The 22,062-nt window shown below is 38.7% G+C and overlaps 1 protein-coding gene across 3 annotated transcripts in view; it reads left to right on the top strand.

Moving 5' to 3' along the window:
• Positions 1-22,062, top strand: part of NELL2 (neural EGFL like 2) — a 381,417-nt gene that overhangs the window by 43,310 nt on the left and 316,045 nt on the right. Inside the window, exons 1-3 of one of the 3 annotated variants that reach the window (XM_025477348.3) lie at positions 18,085-18,465; positions 19,093-19,178; positions 19,717-19,845. In XM_025477348.3, the coding sequence (XP_025333133.1) occupies positions 19,124-19,178; positions 19,717-19,845 (184 nt within the window). In that variant the 5' untranslated portion in view covers positions 18,085-18,465; positions 19,093-19,123. Of the gene's footprint in view, positions 1-18,084; positions 18,466-19,092; positions 19,179-19,420; positions 19,527-19,716; positions 19,846-22,062 lie in introns of those variants that run through there. The other 2 variants (XM_035707259.2, XM_049102609.1) reach the window with 2 other exon arrangements.

Here is a 22,062-nt window from a genome sequence, read left to right on the forward strand (position 1 = left end):
AGTCATTCTTCAAGATAAGAAAACAGTTTAATCCCAACATTTTAAAGTTGTGAATTGGACAGCATAAATTTGCTTATATACCTGACATTTTTGGGATTTTCAATGACCTAAATACATCCATGCAAGGAAAGAATGCAAAATATATTTCAGTAATAGATAAAACTGAAGGGTATAATTGAGAGTTAGAAACTTAGAGGAATAGTTTCTATAGATTGTTATCACATATTATGTAATATGTAATTACATACATATGTAATTATGTAATTCAACAGAAGATATCAGTGGGATCATTGATCTTGGCATTGCACAAGTGAGTGACATGAATTTGGTAAGATGTTTGGAATTTTTCTTTGTATCAAAAGAAGATACATGCATGAAAAAATGATGGATCCAGCATTCCCTTTAATTTTTGAAAGGTAATATAAATTTAGCCATGACTTTACATGATAAATTGTTGTAACTTTTTACAGTTAAAGGATTAAAGATGTATTGTAAAAATGCAGCATTACTGACCTTACTTTTGATAAAAATTAGAAACTTACTATAATTCATTTTCTTCCATTCTTGTTAATTTACCTTTGTGAAGCTGATTTCTTTATTATAAATGTTAATGGAACAATATATATATATTATCCCCAAAGAGTAGCATTGTCATCAATCCGACCTAAATAAGTTAATAAGCGGAAAATAGGCTCAACCACTGATATACACAGTGTTCATTCAAAGTGTGAGGAAAGCAATTTAATACAGAGAATTGCTAGTTCCTTTATAATTTTTGTTTTTTATGATTGTGAATGACAAAAGTTATGAGTATAATCAGCAATTTTCCATTTTATTCTCCTACATACATACTGTCTATAAAAATGTATATTGTTCCTGTAATTTTTTCCTATTATGTTTGTTCGGATTAGAGTTATTGAGATGTAATTTTAGGTGTGTTAAATTTGTATGTCTTTTAAAATGTCTTTTTCTAGAAGTTCATTTCATTATACTTTACAAACATAAAAGTTAAAATCTTTATCCTGTTGATTCATAGTGGATTAGAGATTAAAAATTAGTCTGCTACCTCAGTAAAACTGGAAGAAAATAGTCTGTCACCACAGTTTGAGAAACACTTCTGTAGTCAGGTTTAGGATTATGGATGTGGTCCTAAAGGTAGGAAGAAACATTTGAAAGTTCTATGATAGTTGTTACTTTCATTTAGGATGCTATTTATACACTTACATTTAGGGTGCTAAAGGGACCCCAGCTGTTAGACATGTTTAGTTGCTTGGAACAGAAACACAGCTGAACACCGAGGCTCCTTCCACAGTTTGGCTATTGGGGACATTGCTGCTAGAGGAGGGTGGGGGTGGGGGTGACTGGGTGGCGGGGTGACTAGAGGGGGACACTTGACGGGATGAGCACTGGGTGCTATTCTGTATGTTGGCAAATTGAACACCAATAAAAAATAAATTTATTATTAAAGATAAATAAACAAAAACTAAATAAAAAAGAAAAAGAAAAAAAAAAAAGAAACACAGCTGATCTCAGATCCTGTATCCAGCTTGGTTTGTGATAGTCTAGGTGCCTCCTCCCTAATCACTCCTCGTATGCAACCTCTACCTCCTCTGAATAGTAAAAAAGTATCAATCAGATCCCAGAAATATTTGATTTAACTGTGTTAAAATAATGTTAATAATCATTGCTTAAGAGAAGGCTGACCATTCATGGTAAATTATTATTAGCAGAATCATGATGATAGGATGACATACATTACTGAATATGTGAAGGGAAGTGTTAATTTGACTACATTTTACTTAGAATAATAGACTTTTGGAGCTGTGAAGGACTTGATGTATTTAACTTAATCTCTGATAGAGAAAATTCATGAGAAAATTGAGGCTCAGAGAGGTTTGATAGAAAGAATTGATGAAGAGTTTGGGTCTTGGAATTAGATTGTTAAGATTTAAAGGCCAGTTGTGTCCCTTGCCTAAGTTGACCTGAGGAAGGTACTAAATTTCTCTATGCTTTGATTTCTTCATCTGTAATAACTTGATGATAATAATAATGGTATTTACTTTTTATGGCTCTTGTAATGATTGAATGAAATAATCCATGAAAGCTGATAGGCACTTTGTATGTGTTAGATATTTTTAGGACTATGATGATGATGTTGTCATGATGGCAGTAATGGAGGTCCTTCCACTTGTCCACTTGGCAAGTGGAAGAGTTGGCAGTAGAAACTGGGAGTGTTGTCTGTCAGTCTGGTGATGTTTTTCTCTCTACTCTAGATATCCCACTAAACTGTTCACTCATGCACCCTCATGGACTGACCTTCACATATCGATTCCTTCCTTCAAATGCTCACAGCTTCAAAACAAATTAAATCCTACTCCCAAGCACACCCATATTTTCTCAGCTGGATGTCAACCACACAAGTTTGCCAGATGCCTTACCCCATGTAGTACAATTACTTGGGGTTAGAAAGGAAACTGACGCATCAGGAACATCCTATTGGAATACAGTCATTCCATTTCTGAGACATATTTGGTCTTTTTAAAAGATTTTATTTATTGAGACATATTGAAAACAAGTCTTCAGTCTTTAAATTATAGTGCACTTTGCCAATATATTCAATAAATACATCTATATATTTAATAAAACAGTTTATTGTAAGGTTCTCTTAAGGCAGGGTTATGAAACCACAGTATAGAGATTGAATAAGAAGAGGGAGAGGAAATTCTGTTTCAACTTGTTCAAAGAATATGCATTGAGCCCCCAAATCATGGCCTAGCATTATGCTGGGCTCTGAGTAAGTCATGAATAAAATAGAAACGAGAGCTCTGCTCTTACAGAGCTTTTAGTCTAATGGGAAGGTGGAAAAACTTTTCCTATACAGAATCCTGACCACAGGAAGAAAAAAAATTGTCATGGAAATAAGAAATATTTATTTATTTATTTATTTATTTATTTATTTATTTATTTATTTATTGAAATTAGAAATTAAAAAAAAAAAGAACAGTAACATATAACCACTTAAAAATACAGAATTGGGGCACCTGGGTGGCTCAGTCGGTTAAGCATCTGCCTTTGTCTCAGGTAATGATCCCAGGGCCCTGGGATTGAGTCCGGCATTGGGCTCTCTGCTCAGAGAGGAGTCGGCTTCTCCCTCTCACTCTCCTTCTGTGTGCTCTCTCTCTGTCTCTCAAGTAAATAAATAAAATCTTTTTAAAAATCCAGAATTAACAAAATGTAACAATTAACAAGAATTAACGAAATAAAACAATGACAATAACAATAATAATTATATAAAAGACTTTGGCTCTTAAGGGACCTGATCCTGATGAATCTAAGCTGCATCAGTGTCAGTGGGTGAGCTGAGAGCAGAAGGCCCATTACCAGGATGTCCTGCAGGAAGAGTGCATATTATATATGGATCATATTTTCTAGCAACTTCTTTTATTTTTAAAATAGGCGCTGGGGCGCCTGGGTGGCTCAATTGGTTGATCATCCAACTCTTGATTTTGGCTCAGGTCATGATTTCAGGATTGTGAGATTAATCCCTACATCAGGTTCCAGGCTCAGCATGGTCTCTGCTTGAGATTCTCTGCCTCACCCTCTGCCTGTCCCCTCTGCTCACTTGCTTGCACTCTCTCTTGACCCTCGTGAAGATACCTAACTTCTCTGTGCTTCACTTTCCTCTTCTGTAATATGGGTACCTCATAGGACTAAAATGAGAATTAGTGAGTTGATTCTCTTACAACAGTGTCTGACATATAGTAAGCACTCAGTAACAATGGTTATTACTTTCTTGACAGGGAAAAATGAGGCCTTAAATTGAATAGGAAGTACAGAAAAAATTACCATTTTGAACACCTGAGTTTTGTCAATTAAAATAGCAAGTCACCTTCAGAATGAAACAGGATGCAACAGTAGTCAAGCCAAAGGGAGAAAAATAATTCGATGTATGGATAAAGAGAACAGAAAAGCAAAAAGTTGAAAAATATACCTGAAATGTTGGCAAAATAGTTGTCAGTCACAGTGATACAATTTGTTGTGCAAGAGGGAGGAAACTAAAGGCAATGAAAAAAAAGATGAAAAAAAGAATGTGTTTTATCCTAAGTTGGAGGCATTTTGAGGCATATTTGGGTGTACAATCGATAACAACCTGAAGTACTGAGATAAATAACAAGAGAAAATAAGTTGTCAATTTCTTTTCGTTGCTAAAAAAATTATGTTACAAAACTGCTGTGAATTTTACACAGGAGGTTTTGCTCAGAAACTTAGATCTCCATAAAAAATCATTTGTAGAACCCATTTTGAATGTATAGTAGTGATAAAAGAAGCTGGCTTTTGTCGTATCTCAGCAAGTAGGTAGAATGTTCTGCAGAAGTTAACGAGGAGATTTTGCATGCCCTACAGGATTATGTCCTCCTGATCAATAGTTTGCATACTTTCACTGTAGCAAATTCCAACAGTAGCTACCATTTATTGATTGCTTCACTGTATGCCAGACATATACTAGGTGTGTCTTTATCCCTTGTTCGTGTATGCAACAAACGTTTCTTCACACCTACCATGTGCCAAGCACTGTTGTAAATATGAAGAATAAAGCAGCAAATAAACTTGTGAAAATGGAGCCTATGTCTTGGTGTGGGGAGATGATGATAATAAACAAATATATCATAATTATAAATTAAGGAAGGGGAATAGGAAGTGCTGAGTATGTATGTTAGGGGGTGTTGCAACTGAGAAGGTGACGTTGGGAAGAAGTAAAGCAGCAGAGAAGTGTATTCCAGGCAGAGCAAGCTGGATATGTGACAATCCTGGGGCGGGAACATGTTGGGTGGTTCCAGGAGCACCCAAAAGGTGCTGGAGAGAGAGAGTGAGTAGGGAGAGAGAGTGAGAGATTTTATCAAGAGAGGTATAGGTTGGGCCTAGGTAACATTTCATGGAGCCGTTTATGAAAGTTCAAGGGATGGTGCATCATTCTTGGAAGAGCTGGAGCTAGCAGTTATATTTATATTTTTAAAATTTTATTAATTTAATTTAATTTATTTATTTTATTAATTTTAATTTTAATTTAATTTTATTTATTTTATTAATTTTATTTTTAAGTAGCTTCCACACCCAAGGGGCTTGAACTCACAACCCTGAGATCAAGAGTCACATGTTCAACTGACTAAGCCAACCAGGCACCCCAGCAGTTATATTTTTAGATTAGTCTGTGGCTGTTCATAAGGGGTCTTTTGCCCAAGTGTGCCCGGACCCTGGCTGAGGTTTGCTGATCTGGGGCACAGAGCATGGTGCTCATCACATAGGTGGAGCTCTACATATACCTGTTGAGTAAATGAATAAGTTAAGAGAATGAGTTCTAGGATGAGCTGGCTCTGAAATGAATTGGTTGTGCGGTTTTGAACAAATTACTTGACTTGTCTTTGTCTTAGTGTGCAACGTGAGAACTTTACAAGCTTTCTTCTTTTGTGATTGTGAGTGATGGCCAGTCTTCCCCCTTACTTAGCATTGTGAATGTTAAGAGTCAGCCTGCGTAGGGAAAGGAGAAGGATGGCCAAGCCCCCACTCCCACCCCACTCCACATTTATTTTCCTGCTCTCTCAGCAGCTCTGTCTTTCAGTTTGCCTTCTCAGCTCCAGCCTTTGGCCAAGATAGTAAAGCTGGAAATAGAGGCTGGCCTTGGCATGGTGACAGAGCTCTTGAGGCATTTCTTCCTGTCAGAAGATTTGACGATATGTATGCATAGACACTCTGGCTGAGCTCACGCTGATTCTGGGTCCCTGCCAGACTCTTAAGATACTAACATAAACTTATCTTTGTTCTCATGCCATGTATTTGGGAAACTTGGTCTGGACTTTCCATCTAGCAGCTACATGTTCATCAAAAAAGAAGATTCCAATGTCAGTAGCAAAGAACTAGCAAGGATTATATGATGAGTCAGGAAAGATTTTGAATTATTGTGTCTTGAGGCCTGAATTGAATAAATATTCTTTAAGGTGTGGGCTATGTGGTGTGGGCCTTTGGAAAAAAAAAAAAAGGAATGATTTTTGATGATAACAGAGGCAGAATCAAATAAAAAGCTTCCTTTGAAAATGGAATTTTTAATAACTTCTATATTTACCATTTCTGGATGTGGGTTTCCAGGGTGAAGGGAGAAATCTGATATATAAGTAAAACTAGTGTCATTAAGAATATGCTGGCCTTTAGCCCTTCTAGGGAGGGTTACTTTGTCTCCTAATGCTCGACCAAGCCCTGTTTTTTAATAGAAAGCCTTAACTAAGGCTAGAAGCCAGCAGACCAGCCGGGTCCACATGGATGCTTCATTCTGTTTAGATGAACAGTAAGTATTGCAGTGTTTTGGCCAACGCAGCCAGTGCTCACTCTGCTTGTCCACTGGCATTTAAAAATAAGGGCTGTGTGGTGGGATAAGTTTTTAAACCAATGACTCATAGCTCTTGGAGACTGATAGCATTGGGTAAGCCAGTAAGTCAGTGCTGGGTTGAGAACACTATATACGTATTTTAACCAATAAGGCTCACAAGCCAGCAGTGCTATTTAGTTAACCATTATTCACATTGCCAGTTCTCCTTTCCTTGCTTGGTCCTATGGACTAATTTTAATTAGCATTATTTTGCACATTATAACTGAATAACTCAAGGTAATGACAGAACCAGGCCAACCTTGATGCCACATAGTTTAATACGACAACAGGCAGAACTAGCATTAATATACCGTGTAGCAATTTTTGAAGTGGACCCATCCTCCTCAGTGCTGGGCTAGATAGGCGTCAGTTATGCTATCCCCATAACTGGTGCAGGGAGGTTGTGTTTGGCTCAGGAAAGAGGTGGGACAGGGCCTTGAGCCAGAGCTCTTGAGCAAATTTCAAGCTTCTATCTTTCACCATGCTGTCTCTAGAACCATTTGAAACAGCACTCATGCTATTTTTTTCGTAGAGAGCTACAGTTGGGGTGTGTGAGAAGTTCAAAGTGTGTAGAGAATATAAAGAATGTTGATTGAAAGCTAACACCCTCTCATGTCCCCAGTGGGCATCTCCTAGCTTCCACTGTCGCAAGTGAGTAAGAGTGCGCTTTGGAAGGAAAGGCACCTTGGTTATATAAATTCTCTTTTCCCACTTCATTTCTTTTTTTGTATCATTCTCCCTTTGAGATCCTGCTCCCTTATTCTAATCTTTTTGCTTTTATGCTTTTTCTTTTTGCTATTTATTGTTATCACTTTACTTTTCTCTCTTTGCACCCTGCTTAGTCCAGATCTACTTTCAGAATCATTTTATTATTTTCTGTGGTCCTGTTGTTTCAACAAAACCTCACAAATAAGGTCTTGAAGGGCTAAACCCTTTCAAGCTACATGTTGGGGTAAGGGGGATGTCGGAGTGTGTGGCTGGTTAAATAAACCTAAGCCACTCTGCCTTGAGCCCCAGAATAGAAACCAAGATACTCTGATGATTGTTAATGTGAATGAAGGGAACAAGAAAGGGGTCCAGAGTCACTCTTATCATCATCCCAGGCTTTGTGACAGTCAGCCTGTGACAGAAGCATGGTGTCGCATGTATTAGTCATTCATTGTGCTGCATTGCTAAGCGTTCCGTTGCAGGAGTTTATCACAATTCATGTGTCCATCTATCAATCTGTAGACATTTGGGCTGTTTCTATATTTGGCTCAAATGAACAAATCTACCATAAACATTCAGAAATGGGTCTTTTTGAGGGAATCTGTGTTTATTTCTTTAGAACAAATATCTAAGAGTCGATATTTCGATATTTCATTTTATAAGAAGCCTCTAAACCATTTTCCAAAGGACTTGTACCATTTTGATTCCTTGCAGCCAAGCTTTTTTTTTTTTTTTTTTTTTTAGAAATGTTTATTTATTTGAGAGAGAGAGAGAACACAGAGGGAGGGGCAGAGAGGGAGTGAGAAAGAATCCCAAGCAGATTCTGAGCTGAACGTGGAGCTAGATCTCATGACCTTGAGATCATGACCTGAGCCAAAACCAAAAGTCAGTCACTTAACTGACTGAGCCACCCAGGTGCCTCTCTTTTAATTATTTTAATTATCTTCCAAAAATTTAGTTTTTAATTTTGAAATATGATTTATCAGTTTTATCTATTAATTTATGTGGTTTTTTTTGTGCTCTTAAGAAATTTTGCCTAACCCAAATCACAAAGATTTTCACCTATGTTTTCCTCTAAAACTATAAATATCTTAGCTTATGATCCATTTCAGGTTAATTATGGTATATGGTGCAAGATAAGGGTTATGAATAAGGATTCTCTCTCTCCCTCTCCTCTCTCCTTCACTTCCTTCCTCTTTTTTTCTCTCCCTCATTTCCCACCCTCCCTCATCTCCCTCTCTCTGTTCCTTCCCTCTCTCCTTCCTTTTTCCCTTCCTTCCTTCCTTCCTTCCTTCCTTCCTTCCTTCCTTCCTTCCTTCCTTCCTTCCTTCTCATATGGATGTCCAGTTATTAAAAAAATTATCACTTATTGGGGTGCCTGGCTGGCTCAGTCAGAAGAGTATACAACTCTTGATCTTGGAGTTGGGAGTTTTAGCCTCATGTTAGGTATAGAGATTACTTAAGTTAGTCCAACTTAAAAAAATGATAAATTATCTAGATGAATAAATAAAGAAGATGTGATATATATATATATACATATATATGTAAGTATGTATATACACACACACAATGGAATATTACTCAGACATAAGAATGAAATCTTGCCTTTTGTGACAGCATGAATGGATTTAGGGTATGTTATGCCAAGTGAAATAAGTCAGTGTGATAAATACAAATATCATATGATTTTAGATACAAAACAGATGAATGTAAGGGAAGTGAAGGAAAAAATAAGATAAAACAGAGAGAGAGGAAAACCAGAAGAGACTCTTAACTACAGAGAATAGACCAAGGGTTGCTAGAGGGTAAGAAGGTGAGGGGAATGTGCTAAATGGGTGATGGGCATTAAGGAGGGCACTTGCTGGGATGAGCACTGGGTTGTATATGTAAGTAATGAATCACTAAATTTTACTCCTGAAACCAATACTACTATATGTTAACTGTATGTTAACTAATTTGAATTTAAATTATAAAAGAAATTAATATGACACTGTACGTTAATTATACTAGAATTAGAATCTTAAAAAATGATCAATTACTCATTGAAATATCTGTGCCTTCATAAAAATCAATTAAGTACACATGTGAATCTATCCCTTTACTCTTTATTTTTATTCCATTAACTTATATGTCTGTCTTCATCCTAATATCATAGTCTTGATCTATAGCTTTATAGTATAGTCTTAAAGTCAGATGGTGTAAATCCCCTAGTTTTTCTCTTTTTCAATCTTTATTTTTTTAGTTTTTCTATTTTCTTTGCCTTTCTATATAAATTTTAGAATCAGCTTATCAATTGCTACCAAGTAGCCTACCGTGATTTTGACTAGGATTGTCTTAAATCTTTAGATCAATAACTATAATCGATGCCTTAACATTAAATCTTATCAATGAGCATGATAAATCTTCTCATGCATTTAGGTCTTTAATTTCACTCAGCAATGTTCTATATTCTCAGTGTTACATCTTGTCTGTAGTTAGATTTCTCTATATACATTATGTCTTTTAATGCTATTATACATGGTATTGTTTTTTAATTTATATTTTTAATGATTCCTTGCAACCACATATACATATAATTGGTTTCTGTATGCTGACCTTGTATTCTATAACATTGCTAAACTCACTTCCTCGTTCTAACAGGTTTTTCTTTTCTTTTTTTTTTTTTTTTATAACAGGTTTTTCAACGATGCTTTGGGAATTTTTAAATGTAGATGACCAAATTGTCTGTGGAGTAAATGATTTCTTCCTTTCCAACATGAATAGTTTTTATTTCTTTCCGTTGGCTTATTGTATTGATTGGAAACTCCAGTAGTGTTCCCTTCATAATGCAATCTTTTAAAATGTCCTTTATTAAATTGAGCAAGTTCCCTTCTATTTTTACTTCACAGTGAATTATTTATTTTATTATCAGTAGTTGAATTTTATCTAATGCTTTTCTTGTATCAATTAATATGATCATGTGATTTATCTCTTTTTATATTGTAAAATGGTAGATTACATTAATTTTATTTTTTAAAGATTATATTTATTTATTCATAGAGACAAAGAGAGAGAGAGAGAGAGAGAGAGAGAGAGAGGCAGAGACACAGGCAGAGGGAGAAGCAGGCTCCATGCAGGGAGCCCGATGTGGGACTCGATCCCGGGACTCCAGGATCACGCCCTGAACTGTAAGCGGCGCTAAACTGCTGACCCGGGCTGCCCTGATTAATTTTAAAAAGTTAAATCAGCCTTACACTGCTGGGATGAACTCTACTTTGTGATTGTTTGTTGTTCTTTTTATATATTATTTATTTACTATTTTGTTGAGAATTTTGCATGTATGTTCAGAAGATATATTTTGTGTCCATGTTCAAAAGATACCTGCTATGTCTACATTCTAGTTTTGTTGTTTTTCACTGTCTTTGTCTGGTTTTGGTATGAGTAATGCTAGTCTTATAAAAAGAGGTGGGAATTGTTCCCTCCTCTTCTGTTTTCTGGAAGATTTGTGTATACTTGATGTTATTTCTTCCTAAATGTTTGGTGGAATTTGGCATTGAAATTATCTGGGACTAAAGATTTCCACTGATTATGAAAGAGGAATATAGGAAGTTTCTAAATATAACTGTGGATTTGTCTGTTGTTTCCTTCAGTTCTGTCACCATTTCTCTAGGCAAATGCTTCATGTGTTTTGAAGCTTTACTATTATGTGCAGACACACGTATTAGGATTGTTCTGTTTTCTTTGTGAATTGATCCTTTTTATTATTATATGTACCTCTTTTTTTGCTGGTGATTTTCTTTAAAGTTTACCTTGTTTGATATTAATATAACAACTCCAAATTTCTTTTGAGTCATGTTTGCATAGTACATTTTTCTTAATCCTTTTGCCTTACATTTACATTGTATTTGAAATGATTTTTTTTAACAGCATATAGTTAAATTATATTTTTCGAGTTCACTCTGATAGTCTTCATTGTTATGTTTAGACCACTTACATTTAATGCCACTATTGTTATTTGGATTTTGGTCTACCATTTTATTTCTTTTGTCTCTATTCCTTCTATTTCTCTCTTAACCCTTTCCTTCCTCTTTCAGGTTATTTGAATATTTTTTAGTATTCTATTGATTGTATCTTTAACTATATCTTTGTACAGCTTTTTAAATTAGTGTTCTAGAGAGTCAAATATACATATTTAACTTTTCACTGTCTACTTTGAGTTCATATGTTACCACTTCAATTAGACTATAGAAAATTTACCACCATATTGGTTCATTGATCCTCATCTTTTTATGTTGTGGTTGTTTTTTGTTTTAAATATACATACTTTTAAACCCCTGTAGATGATTTAAAAATATTTCTTCCCATCACTGTGATAGCGAGAAGAATGGCTCTTCAAAGATGTCCACACCCTAATCCCCAGAAACTATGAATATGTTCCCAAAGATGACAAAGGAACTTTGTACAAATAATTAAGTTTAAGGGCCTTCTGGTGGAGGCCCCAGATTATCCTACATTATCCAGATGACTTAAATGTCATCATGTAAATGCTTAAAAGCTGAGGACCTTTCCAAACTGTAGTCAGAGAAACAGAGAATGCACTATTAGTAGGACTTGACTGCTGTTGCTGGCTTTGGAGATAGAAGGGGTCAATGAGCCAAGGATTGCAGGTACTCTCTAGAAGCTGAAAAACATTTTTTCTTAGGGCCTTCAGAAAGGAGTACAACCTTACTGACACACTGAGCTTAGCCTGATGAGACCAGTGTCAAATTTATGACCCTACAGAACTGTAGGGTCATAAATTTGTGTTATTTCAAGTTACTAAGTTTGTGGTAATTTGTTATACTAGCAATAGAAAATGAATACAAGCATATTTTCTAAGACTCAAGAGAAGAATAGTCTATATTTACCCAGATATTTACCATCTTTGTTGTTATTTCTTCATTCCTGATATGTTAGTTGTTTTTCTGTTATCATTTCCCTTCTGTTCGAAGAAGTTTCTGTAGCAGTTCTTTCAAAGTAGGCCTGCTGATAACCAGTTCTTTTAGATTTTCTTCATCGGAGAATATTTTTCCTCCATCTTTATTGCTAAAGGATCTTTTCACCAGATACAGAATTCCAGAATGACAGTATTCTTTGAGCACTTTGAAAAATGTTGTTCTTCTCCATCTGGCCTCTGTGGTTTCTGATAACAAGTCTGTATTCATTCAAATTGTTGCTTCCCTATAAATAAAGTGTCATTTTTCCCAGTTGGCTTTCAGTATTTTTTTTATATATTTTTTTAATTTTTATTTATTTATATAGTCAGAGAGAGAGAGAGAGAGAGAGAGAGAGAGAGAGAGAGGCAGAGACATAGGCAGAGGGAGAAGCAGGCTCCATGCACCGGGAGCCGGATGTGGGATTCATCCCGGGTCTCCAGGACCACGCCCTGGGCCAAAGGCAGGCGCCAAACCGCTGCGCCACCCAGGGATCCCCTCAGTATTTTTTTTCTTTGTGATAGTTTTCTTTTTTATTGTTTTCAGCAGTTTGATTATGATATGGCTGGTCATAGGTTCTTTGACTTTATCCTCTTTGGGATATACGGAGTTCCCTGAAACCCTAAGTTTATGTCTTTTGACAAATTCAAGGTGCCTTAAGCCATTTTTTCTTTTTAGAAATTTTTATTTAAATTTTAGTTAACATACAGTACAATATTGGTTTCAAGAGTAGAATTCAGTGATTCATCACTTATATACAACATCCAGTGTTCATCATAACAAGTGCCCTCCTAATCCCCATCACCTATCTAGCCCATCCCCTACACACCTCCTTCCATCAACCCTCAGTTGGTTCTTTATTGTTAGGAGTCCCTATGGCTTGTTTCCCTGTCTCCATTTATTTTCTTTTCCTCCTTCCCATATGTTCAATCTGTTTTCGTTCCTAAATTCCACAAATGAGTGAAATCATGTGGTATTTGTCTTTCTCTGATTGACTCATTTCACTTAGCATAATACATTCTAGCTCCATCCACATCATTGTAAATGGCAAAATTTCATTCTTTTGATGGCTGAGTTATATATATATATATATTATTTACCACATCTTCTTTATCCATTCATCAGTCGATGGACATTCGGGCTCTCTCCATAGTTTGGCTCTTGTTGATAAGTGTTAAGCCATTATTTCTTGAAATACTTTTTTTGGACTGAACTCTTTTCTCTTGGGATTCTGAAGACATAAGTTTCTTTTGGTTTTGTCTCACATATTTCTGCTACTATATTGATTAAAAATGTTTTCCCTCTGTTGTTCAGATTGCATCATTTCAATTGTTCTATCAAACTCACTCTTTCCTCTGTCATCTCTAGTACTGAGCCCATTTTAATGAGTTTTAAATTTTTAGTTATTATGCTTTCCAGTTCTAAAATCTCTGCTTTTACCTATTCACTGCCACTTTCTGTCTTCTCATTTGTTTCAAGAGTATTCGTTCTTATTTTCTTGGAACACTTTCAATGTCTGTGTAAAAATACAAATTCCAAGGTCTCTCATTTTGGCATCAGTATTTGTTGATTGTATTTTTCTCATGTAAGTTTAAGTTTCCCTGGTTTTTCATATGTCAAATAATTTCAGATTATATCCTGAACATTTTAATATTATAAGACTCATAGTTTTGTTAATTACTATGGAGAATGTATTCATTTTTAAGCAGATAAATGACTCAATTGGATTTAGGATGCAAATTTTGACTAGGTTTTTTTTTGTTTGTTTGTGTGTGTGTGTGTGTGTGTGTGTGTGTGTGGTTTTAAAGACTTCGTAGTACATTCAGATTTATCTCATGTGTGTACCACCAAGAGGCAGTCTGACTCTGGTGGGGTTTATTCTTAGAGTACTCACTGCCAGTATAGTAGTACTTCAAAGTCTGGTCTTTCTCAATTTGCCTGCTGCTATTTAATTATCAGAGTCCTCAAATGCTCCATGCATTCTGTCTAGATTCGATAGCTCTCAGAGGGAGAGAGGGGGTGGGGTGCATTTATTCTATCTTACCCAGAATCAGAATCTTATATCCTTTAATTTTTGAAAGCTTTTGACTTGTTGCTTAAATATTTCCTATGACATTGTCTGATTCCATTCTGTGTAGTCTCTTAATCCATATCTTTAAGTAGTTGTGTGTTAGGTCTTCTAATTCTAATATTCATGTTTTTTTTCATGTGTTCCATCTTCTTATCATTCTTGCCACATTCTCAATAACTTTCTGGGATCATGATTTTTGTTCTCAGATTTTTTTTTTTTGTTCACTAATTTTCAGTTCTATTTCATCTGTTGCTTTTATAGCAAATGGTTTTTAAATATAGTTTTTAAATATACTTTTATTTCCAGAAGTTCTATTTTTTCTTTGAAATCTGCCTAATCTTTCCTCATACAATTTTGTTTTCATTATATTTTGTATTCCTTTACAAAAATTTTTAATCATTCAAAACACTTATTTTATGCTTTATCACATTTTTATGATATTCTGAGTTCGTGAGATACTAATGTTCTTTTTCTGTGTGTGTGCCTCCTGCCTTTCATGGTACTTTGTTTCAATGTTGTTGTTGTTGTTGTTGTTGTTATTGTATTGTGATTTTATCCTTATCAGAAATTTTCCTCTTATATGCTAGAGGTTATATGTGGAAGGTTCCTTAATAGAAGTTTTACATTTCCTTCTTCAGGAGACTCTGGAATTTTTATTCTAATTTCTGACTGTAGAATTCTTACACCAGCGGTGAGTGTAATTTTGGACTATGTATCTGCAAGTGGCAAGGCTTAAGAATTGACATTTATTATAGATGACTTTATTTTCCACCCATGGTCATGTTCAGCTGGAAGGCACTTCTGTCACTTTTTAGACCAATGTACAAAATTTTTAAAGTTACTTTTTATATACACTATAATCCTTCGAAGCTTCCTATTTTTATCAGAGGGACCAGTAAAATCTTCACCACTTCTGGCTTTCCCATAATTCATTGTTTCCAGTTCTTGTGTGGATATTAAAATCCTACCCCATTGTCTCAGGGCCCCTATTGAGTCTGAAAGCCTGTATCCCAAACTTTCCCAATCATTGCACTGGCTACTCCTTTCTCTGCCAGTCTCTAGCTACCTTTTTCTCATGGCATCTGAGAATTTTCTTTCTTCTTATGAGTAAGAAAATTATTAAAGATTTTGTTTGGCTTTGTGATGTGTTAATGGTAAAAGGAAATCCTCTCAGGGTCAGTAGAATTTTCCATTTTGACTGAAATTTTCATTATATGGTTTGTGTTTACATAAGTTTTCTGTGAATGCTGAAAAAAATACTACAAAGTTAGTGGTTTAAAACAGCACAAATTTATTACTTTATAGTTCTATAGTTGACAAGTCTAAAATGGATCTCACTGAGCTAAAATCAGGGTATTGGTAGGATCCTGTTTCTTTCTGGAGGATGTAGGGGGGAATCCTTTTTCTTGTACTTCCTAGCTTCTCAAGACAGCCCACCCACATACTTTGGCTCATAGCCCTTCTGTATTCTTCCGTCTTCATAGGCAGCAACAGCAAAACAAATTCTTCTCATTTTACCACTACTGTAAACTTTTCTTCTGCTGCCCTCTTGCACAAATAAGGACCTTTGCAATTATATTGGCCACACCCAAACAATCCAGGATAATCTCCCTATTTTAAGGTTGCCTGAATAGAAGTCTTAATTCCATCCTCAACTTTAAGTCTCTTTGCCATGTAATATAATATTCACAAGTTCTAGTCATTAGGACATGTAGTTTTGGAGGGTGGGAAAGGGCATTATTATTTCTAGCACAGTGACTGTAAGCAAACATTTTAACATTGTGTAAAGGAAGTTTCAGTGTACGCTGATTTAATATATAAGGCAACTACAACATGAAGGGATGAGGATAAAGGGACCAATATGTTGGTAAAGTTCTACATTCCAACTGAAGCGGTAGCATATAGACTTTAGAATAGATGGTGAAAAGTTGTATATATTGTATTCCCTAGAGCATCAATTTAAGAAACTAAACAAAAAAGATACAGTTACGAGACATGTAGATAAAAGGAGTATTAAAAATACTGGCATTTAGTGGGTAGAAATCAAGGATGCTATTAATCATCCTACAAGGCACAGGATAGTCCTAACAAAGAAGTTTCCAACCTCAAAATGTCCATAGCTCTGAAGTCGGGGACCTCTGCCCAGGTTGATAACCATGCCCTAGCTAATACAATGACTCCCCTTTCTTACAGTTTTCCAAAGCATTATACTTTGGAATAGGAATAGCACGCTCTGTCTGTAGTGATATTTCAATGGTTTCTATAACTTTAATTAGGTCACATAATTACAGTGGCAGGTTCAACTGCAATAATTCTGGGTACAAAATACCATTCTTATGGAGGGAGCATGAGTGCATGTGGGAGGGAACTAGAGACAAGCTTACAGCTTTCAGCATGTAATAAGTGAGCACCAGAGAGATGCTGATTCTGTGATTTGGTTCAGTACCTGTAGGTTAGGAGACCTTCTCATGTAAATATGTGTATACATGTGTAGTTACTTTTCCTTCTTATTTCTATCTTCCAGTAGAATTTTAAATAATTCCATTATTTAATGTAATTTTTGTAGATACTAATTGCAATCCAATATTTTGGATTATGGCTATACAAAGATCTTTAACTTCTTTTTTTTTTTTTTTTTTTTTTAGATCTTTAACTTCTTGATGGCTAATTTCCTTTGAATTAATTAATTCGGTTCAATTAGATTAATTTTATTTTGTTCTGAAGATTTAGGAAATTTCATAACACAATACTTCATCAAGTACTGGCTTCTTTCTTTCTTTTTTTTTTTTTTTAAAGATTTTATTTATTTATTAGACATAGAGAGAGGCAGAGACCCAGACAGAGGGAGAAGCAGGCTCCACGCAGGGAGCCCAACACGGGACTCGATCCTCCAGGATCAGGCCCTGGGCTGAAGGCGGCGCTAAACCGCTGAGCCACCCGGGCTGCCCCGCTTATTTCTTTCTCAAAGTTTATAAAATTCCAAGTAAAGTGGAAAAAATTTGATAAAGAGAGATAATTAATAATTAAACTGCAAAAAGTTTCCAGATTCTGATTTTTTCCCCTAAAAATTCCAGTGGTAGAGCTAAAAATGTCCCCCTTTTCCCCTTATGGTATAATATAGTACATATTTCTCTGCTGGAGACTCAGACTCCATTTTTGATAACTAGCTATGTAGGGTCATGTTAGAGAATTCAGAATCTACTTGTTTGGATGGAAACTTAAGAAACTCGATTGGTCTTTGGGGCAATTAACATTTCAATCACTTTTGAAACTCCTTTCTGTATGGGCATTGAATGTCATTATTCAAAATTTATCTCAAAATTTTAAGGCTATGTTGAAAAATATTATGTGCAAATGAGCTGAAGTATACTTTTGCCGGTTGAGAATTAGATCTCAAATGTCCTCACTGTTGTGGTCCCAGCGCCTAGGTGAGAAGGGTGCGTAGAGCATGCTTGAGTGTGGTCAACAGTGGGGTGGCTCTTCTCTCTTGTCCAGGCTCTGCCTTCTTACTTCTCTCCTCTTGCTCCTTCTCTTTCTCTTATCCATCCATCCATCCATCCATCCATCCATCCATCCATCCATCCTCCATGCATCCTCATCCATCCATCCATCCATCCATCCATCCATCCTCCATCCATCCATCCATCCATCCATCCATCCATCCATCCATCCTCCATGCATCCTCATCCATCCATCCCTGCATCCATGCATCCATGCATCCATGCATCCATCCATCCATCCATCCACTTATCTACCTACCCATCATCTGTCTCTCCTTCTCGGTGAGGGTAAGCCTGCTGGCCCTGGTGCCCTTGTCTCTTGCCGCGTGCTCGTCCCGGCGAGCCAGAGCCCGGTTCTCCGCGTCCTTTGGCAGGGGGCGCGCGAGGTCCCGGAGCTGTCCAGCAGTTCCAGGAGAAGTTCCCCGTGCGCGCTCCGCGAGCAAAGCTCTCCAGCGCCCCGCCCCGGGCCGGGAGCCTCTCCCCTGGGGCTGCCGGGGCTCCCCGGGCTCGCCACCGGCCTCCGCTAGTCTCCACTCGCTCCAGCCGCACCTCCAGAGTCCGGCTCGCCTTGCAGCCCTCCTCCTCTTGCCCCTTGGAGGGAGTTCCCCTTGCAGTCCCCCCGGCTTCCCTCCTTCGCCTAAAGGGCGGGCGAGCGCAGCTCCTGGCCTCTCCGTCTGCGCCTGGGTGGTCCTTTCTCTCTCCGTCTGTCTTTCAAGACACGCGCCCGAAATCGAGGGGCGAGAGCGGAGAGCGCCCGCCAACTTAGCACCTCGATTTTACAGCCCTCGATCCCGAGAGGAGGCTGGCGCAGCCCAGGTCAGCGGGGGAGCGGGGAGGGGGGAGGGGAGGGCGCGGCTGCAGCAGCTCCGGGGCTCGGAGCCCCCGGGAGCCCCGGCTGGGGAGGCCCGGGGGTGCGGGCCTCGCCCCCCCCCCGCCCCTCCCCGCCTCCCCGGGACTGCCCCTCCCGCGCCCGGCAGCGCGCTCTCCCCCGCGCCTCCGCCGCTCTCTCCATTGTCTCTGCCTCTACAACAGGTTCGCGCGGCTGCGGGGGCCGCCCCACCCCCGCCCCACCCCCGCCCCACCGCCTCCCTTCCCCCGGGCGGGGGTGTGCGTGCCTTCGGCGGCTTTTCTTCAGCTCCGGAGCCAATCCCCCGGCGGAGCAGCCCCCGAGCGAGCCGACCCCTCCCTCTGCCCCCCCCCCCGCCCCCCCCCTGCGCTGGCGCCTGGGCTCTGCGTGCGGGAACGATGTGCGCATTGGAGGCTCCAAGTTCTTCACGTGCCCGGGGGGGCCTCCCCTTTTTTTCTTAGGCAACCAAGTCGTATTCATCCTACTAATCAGTAAATGCGAGGCAGCGGCCGGAGCCACGGACGTTATTTTCCCGCTTGATTCCGAGAACCTCTTCGATCTTTTTTTTTTTTTTTTTTAATGTTTTATTTTTAAAGAGGGAGACGATGGACTGAGCAGATCCACACCATGGAGCCTCGGGTCTTGCTGAGAACCTTCTGTTTGATCTTCGGTCTCGGAGCAGGTGAGTGGCCCAGAGCTGGGGGCGCGGGAAGGGGGATGCTCCCCCACCCCCCACCCACCCCACCCCCTGCCTCGGGGCCCCCGGAGCCGGTTGGGGAAGCCCTAGCTTTCCCCTCGCCCCGAAGTAGGTCTGGAGTGGGAAGCTTGGAGTGGCGGGCGGATTGGGATCGGGGTTTTTCTGCGCGCGCCTTGGAGACGCCAGGGCGGGTCACACCCCTAGTCCAGGCTCCGAGGGCCGAGAGCCGAGGAGGGGGTGGGTGGGGGGAACTTTGCCCCGAGAGGGGCTTAAAGTAGGTCACGGAAATGGGACTGGGTGCTCCGCTATTTAAAGCCTGGCTGCTGATCTCAGGTAAGGCTGTGCGCCGTGCAGGAGGGAGTCGCCTCCCCTCGTCGGTCCCCAGCACTGTCCCCGCGACGCGGTTCTTCGCTGCCCTGGAGGAAGAGGCATGGATTTTGATGCAGCTTTTCCTTTCTTTCCACCCCCCCTCCGCTCCCCTCCATGCACCCTCCCCTCCCCTCCCCCGCCACCCTCCCCCCAGTCTGGGGGCTCGGTGTGGACCCCTCCCTGCAGATCGACGTCTTCACAGAGTTGGGACTTGGGGAGTCCACGACCGGAGTGCGCCAGGTCCCTGGGCTGCATAATGGGACGAAAGCCTTTCTCTTTCAAGGTAGGAGCGCGTGCCCAGTGCCCGGCGCGGTTTCAGTTGGGGTAACCCCGGGGGAGTTGGCCTCAGCTGCTCCTAACTTCTCTGATGCCTACGGATGGCGGTGCCTCTGGATGGAGCTGAGACGTAGCGGGGTTACCGTGACACACACGCGCACACACACACACACACCCCTTCCATCTCTTTTTAAGGGGTTTGGGTTTTCCTCCCCTCCCGCCCCCTCCTCCTTACTTTGCACTCTCGCCAGTTCTAATGGATAGTTCCTTAATTACTGTACAGAAACTCCGATGGCAGATGGTTGATTTTGAGAGTCTGGGGAACAATGAATTATAGCACAAACGCCTCATTTGGGTGAAATTGATTTAGGTAGGAAATAGGATAGCTTAATCTTAGTTAAGACACCGCTCTCTGAAAGTTTCAGGTACAGCGGTGCCTGGTGGGGAGGAATTTCTTTATGTAGATTATTAGCTTTCTGGACAAACGAGTAAGTCCTCAGTAGTTTTGTCTGCTGTGTATCCCAAACATATTAGATTTGAAACGACTCCCCATGGAAAGATCATGATCCTACTTTATCAATGTCAAGAGAAAGAGAATAATATCCTCTTAAATATCATCTTGAACATCTTTCAAATACATTTTAATTCAAAGGTATATTTTGTATCCCCGTTACCCGACGCTTAATATCATAGAACCTTTTTTTTTTAATTGAAGTCACTGAATGTTGGCTATGCACAAAGTCTACATTTTAATTTATATTTAAGTGTGTGGTCAGAAGCAAATTCCAATGCATCAAGCCATCACTTTTGATCTACCAAAGTCTTTGAATACTGTTTGATTTGCGGAAAGATAGAATATGAGATTCTAAAAGGTAGCTAAACACACACAGAAAGATTCGTTTTACATATGGTGAAGTATAGATGAATGCAAAAGAGAAAGGAAGTTTGGTTTAACATATCTGATGGACTGACTGGAGCACCTCCTCTCCAGCCACCTAGATTTTTCCTTTGTGATTTTGGTGCCATGGCTTCAAGAGAAGTGCAATTCATAATTACTAAAGAGTTGGATATGCAAAATAAAACCGCTTCAGCAAGTCTGCGACCAAGAACTAGGCATAAAATAAAACTTGAATGTCTCTGTAGTGGTGCTGTTGCCTGCCATAACCAGTATGTGTCACCATGGACAGTAACACTAAAGCTTATACAATGGGAAAAGGAGGAAATAGACATGTGTTGCATTTATTTGAAACAAGTTTACTCTTATAAAAAATTAAAATGTGGTTTTTTGGGTTAATTATGGTGAGCCCAGTAAATGTTTTTATTGTGACAACTATTTGTGAAAATATTTTATTTACTTAAAGGTCTTTTTTTGGGGGAAAGGATGCACAGCCTGGATATTGAATCCTTTAAAAACAATGACCGAATCTAATAAATGAAATAAGACGAGACTGTCAGCAAAATTCACAAAGTGAAATAAATAGAGGTGTCATTAGGGTTAAACTTCTGTTTTTTTATTTTCTTCTTCTTTTTTTTAATCTCTGATTTTTAATCTCTGTGAACTGGAAGCAAAGTTATTTCAGACTGCTAATTTGAGTAACTGGAAAGCTTTACAGAAGCCAAAGCTCCTAATAAACAAGTAGTGTTGAAGTGCCTTAAAATTTCCAAAGGTCCTTTAAATTATACTAGTGATGTTCATTTCCTCTGAAGAGTATCTGACCTGTCACAATGAGAAACCTTGAGGACTGTACATTTTGTGTTCTCGTGCTAGACAATTAGACGATTTCTAGGAAATAGTCTCAAGGCACAAATATCTTTTCCTGGTTAAGTTTTTTAAAGGAATGTTTTCATTTTTATTTAAATTGCTAGTTCTTCGAGGTAGGAATCGTGTTGGAAATGAACTGTCCATTGTAACTACATATCAGTGTACATCGATAAATTGTTTTTATGTCCATGTTGGTACCAAGACCTACCTTTAGACAGAGTGAATGCCTAATAAATATAGTTTTCTAGATTTAAAGATGTAAAATTTCATTTCCTGTCAAATTAGGAATGTTATTTCATATTGCCAGTCAGTCAGCAAGTATCTGCTACCTGCTGTGTTCTCAATAGGCATTTATTACTGATTTATTGATGCTCTAACAACTTCTCTTATTTGAAGATTTAGATTATGCAATTGACAACAGGTAGATATTTGGCTCTGCCTGGTAGTTCTGCGTTACCTTGG

The sequence above is a fragment of the Canis lupus genome, chromosome 27, assembly GCF_003254725.2.
Source record: "Canis lupus dingo isolate Sandy chromosome 27, ASM325472v2, whole genome shotgun sequence".
Lineage (NCBI taxonomy): Eukaryota > Metazoa > Chordata > Mammalia > Carnivora > Canidae > Canis > Canis lupus.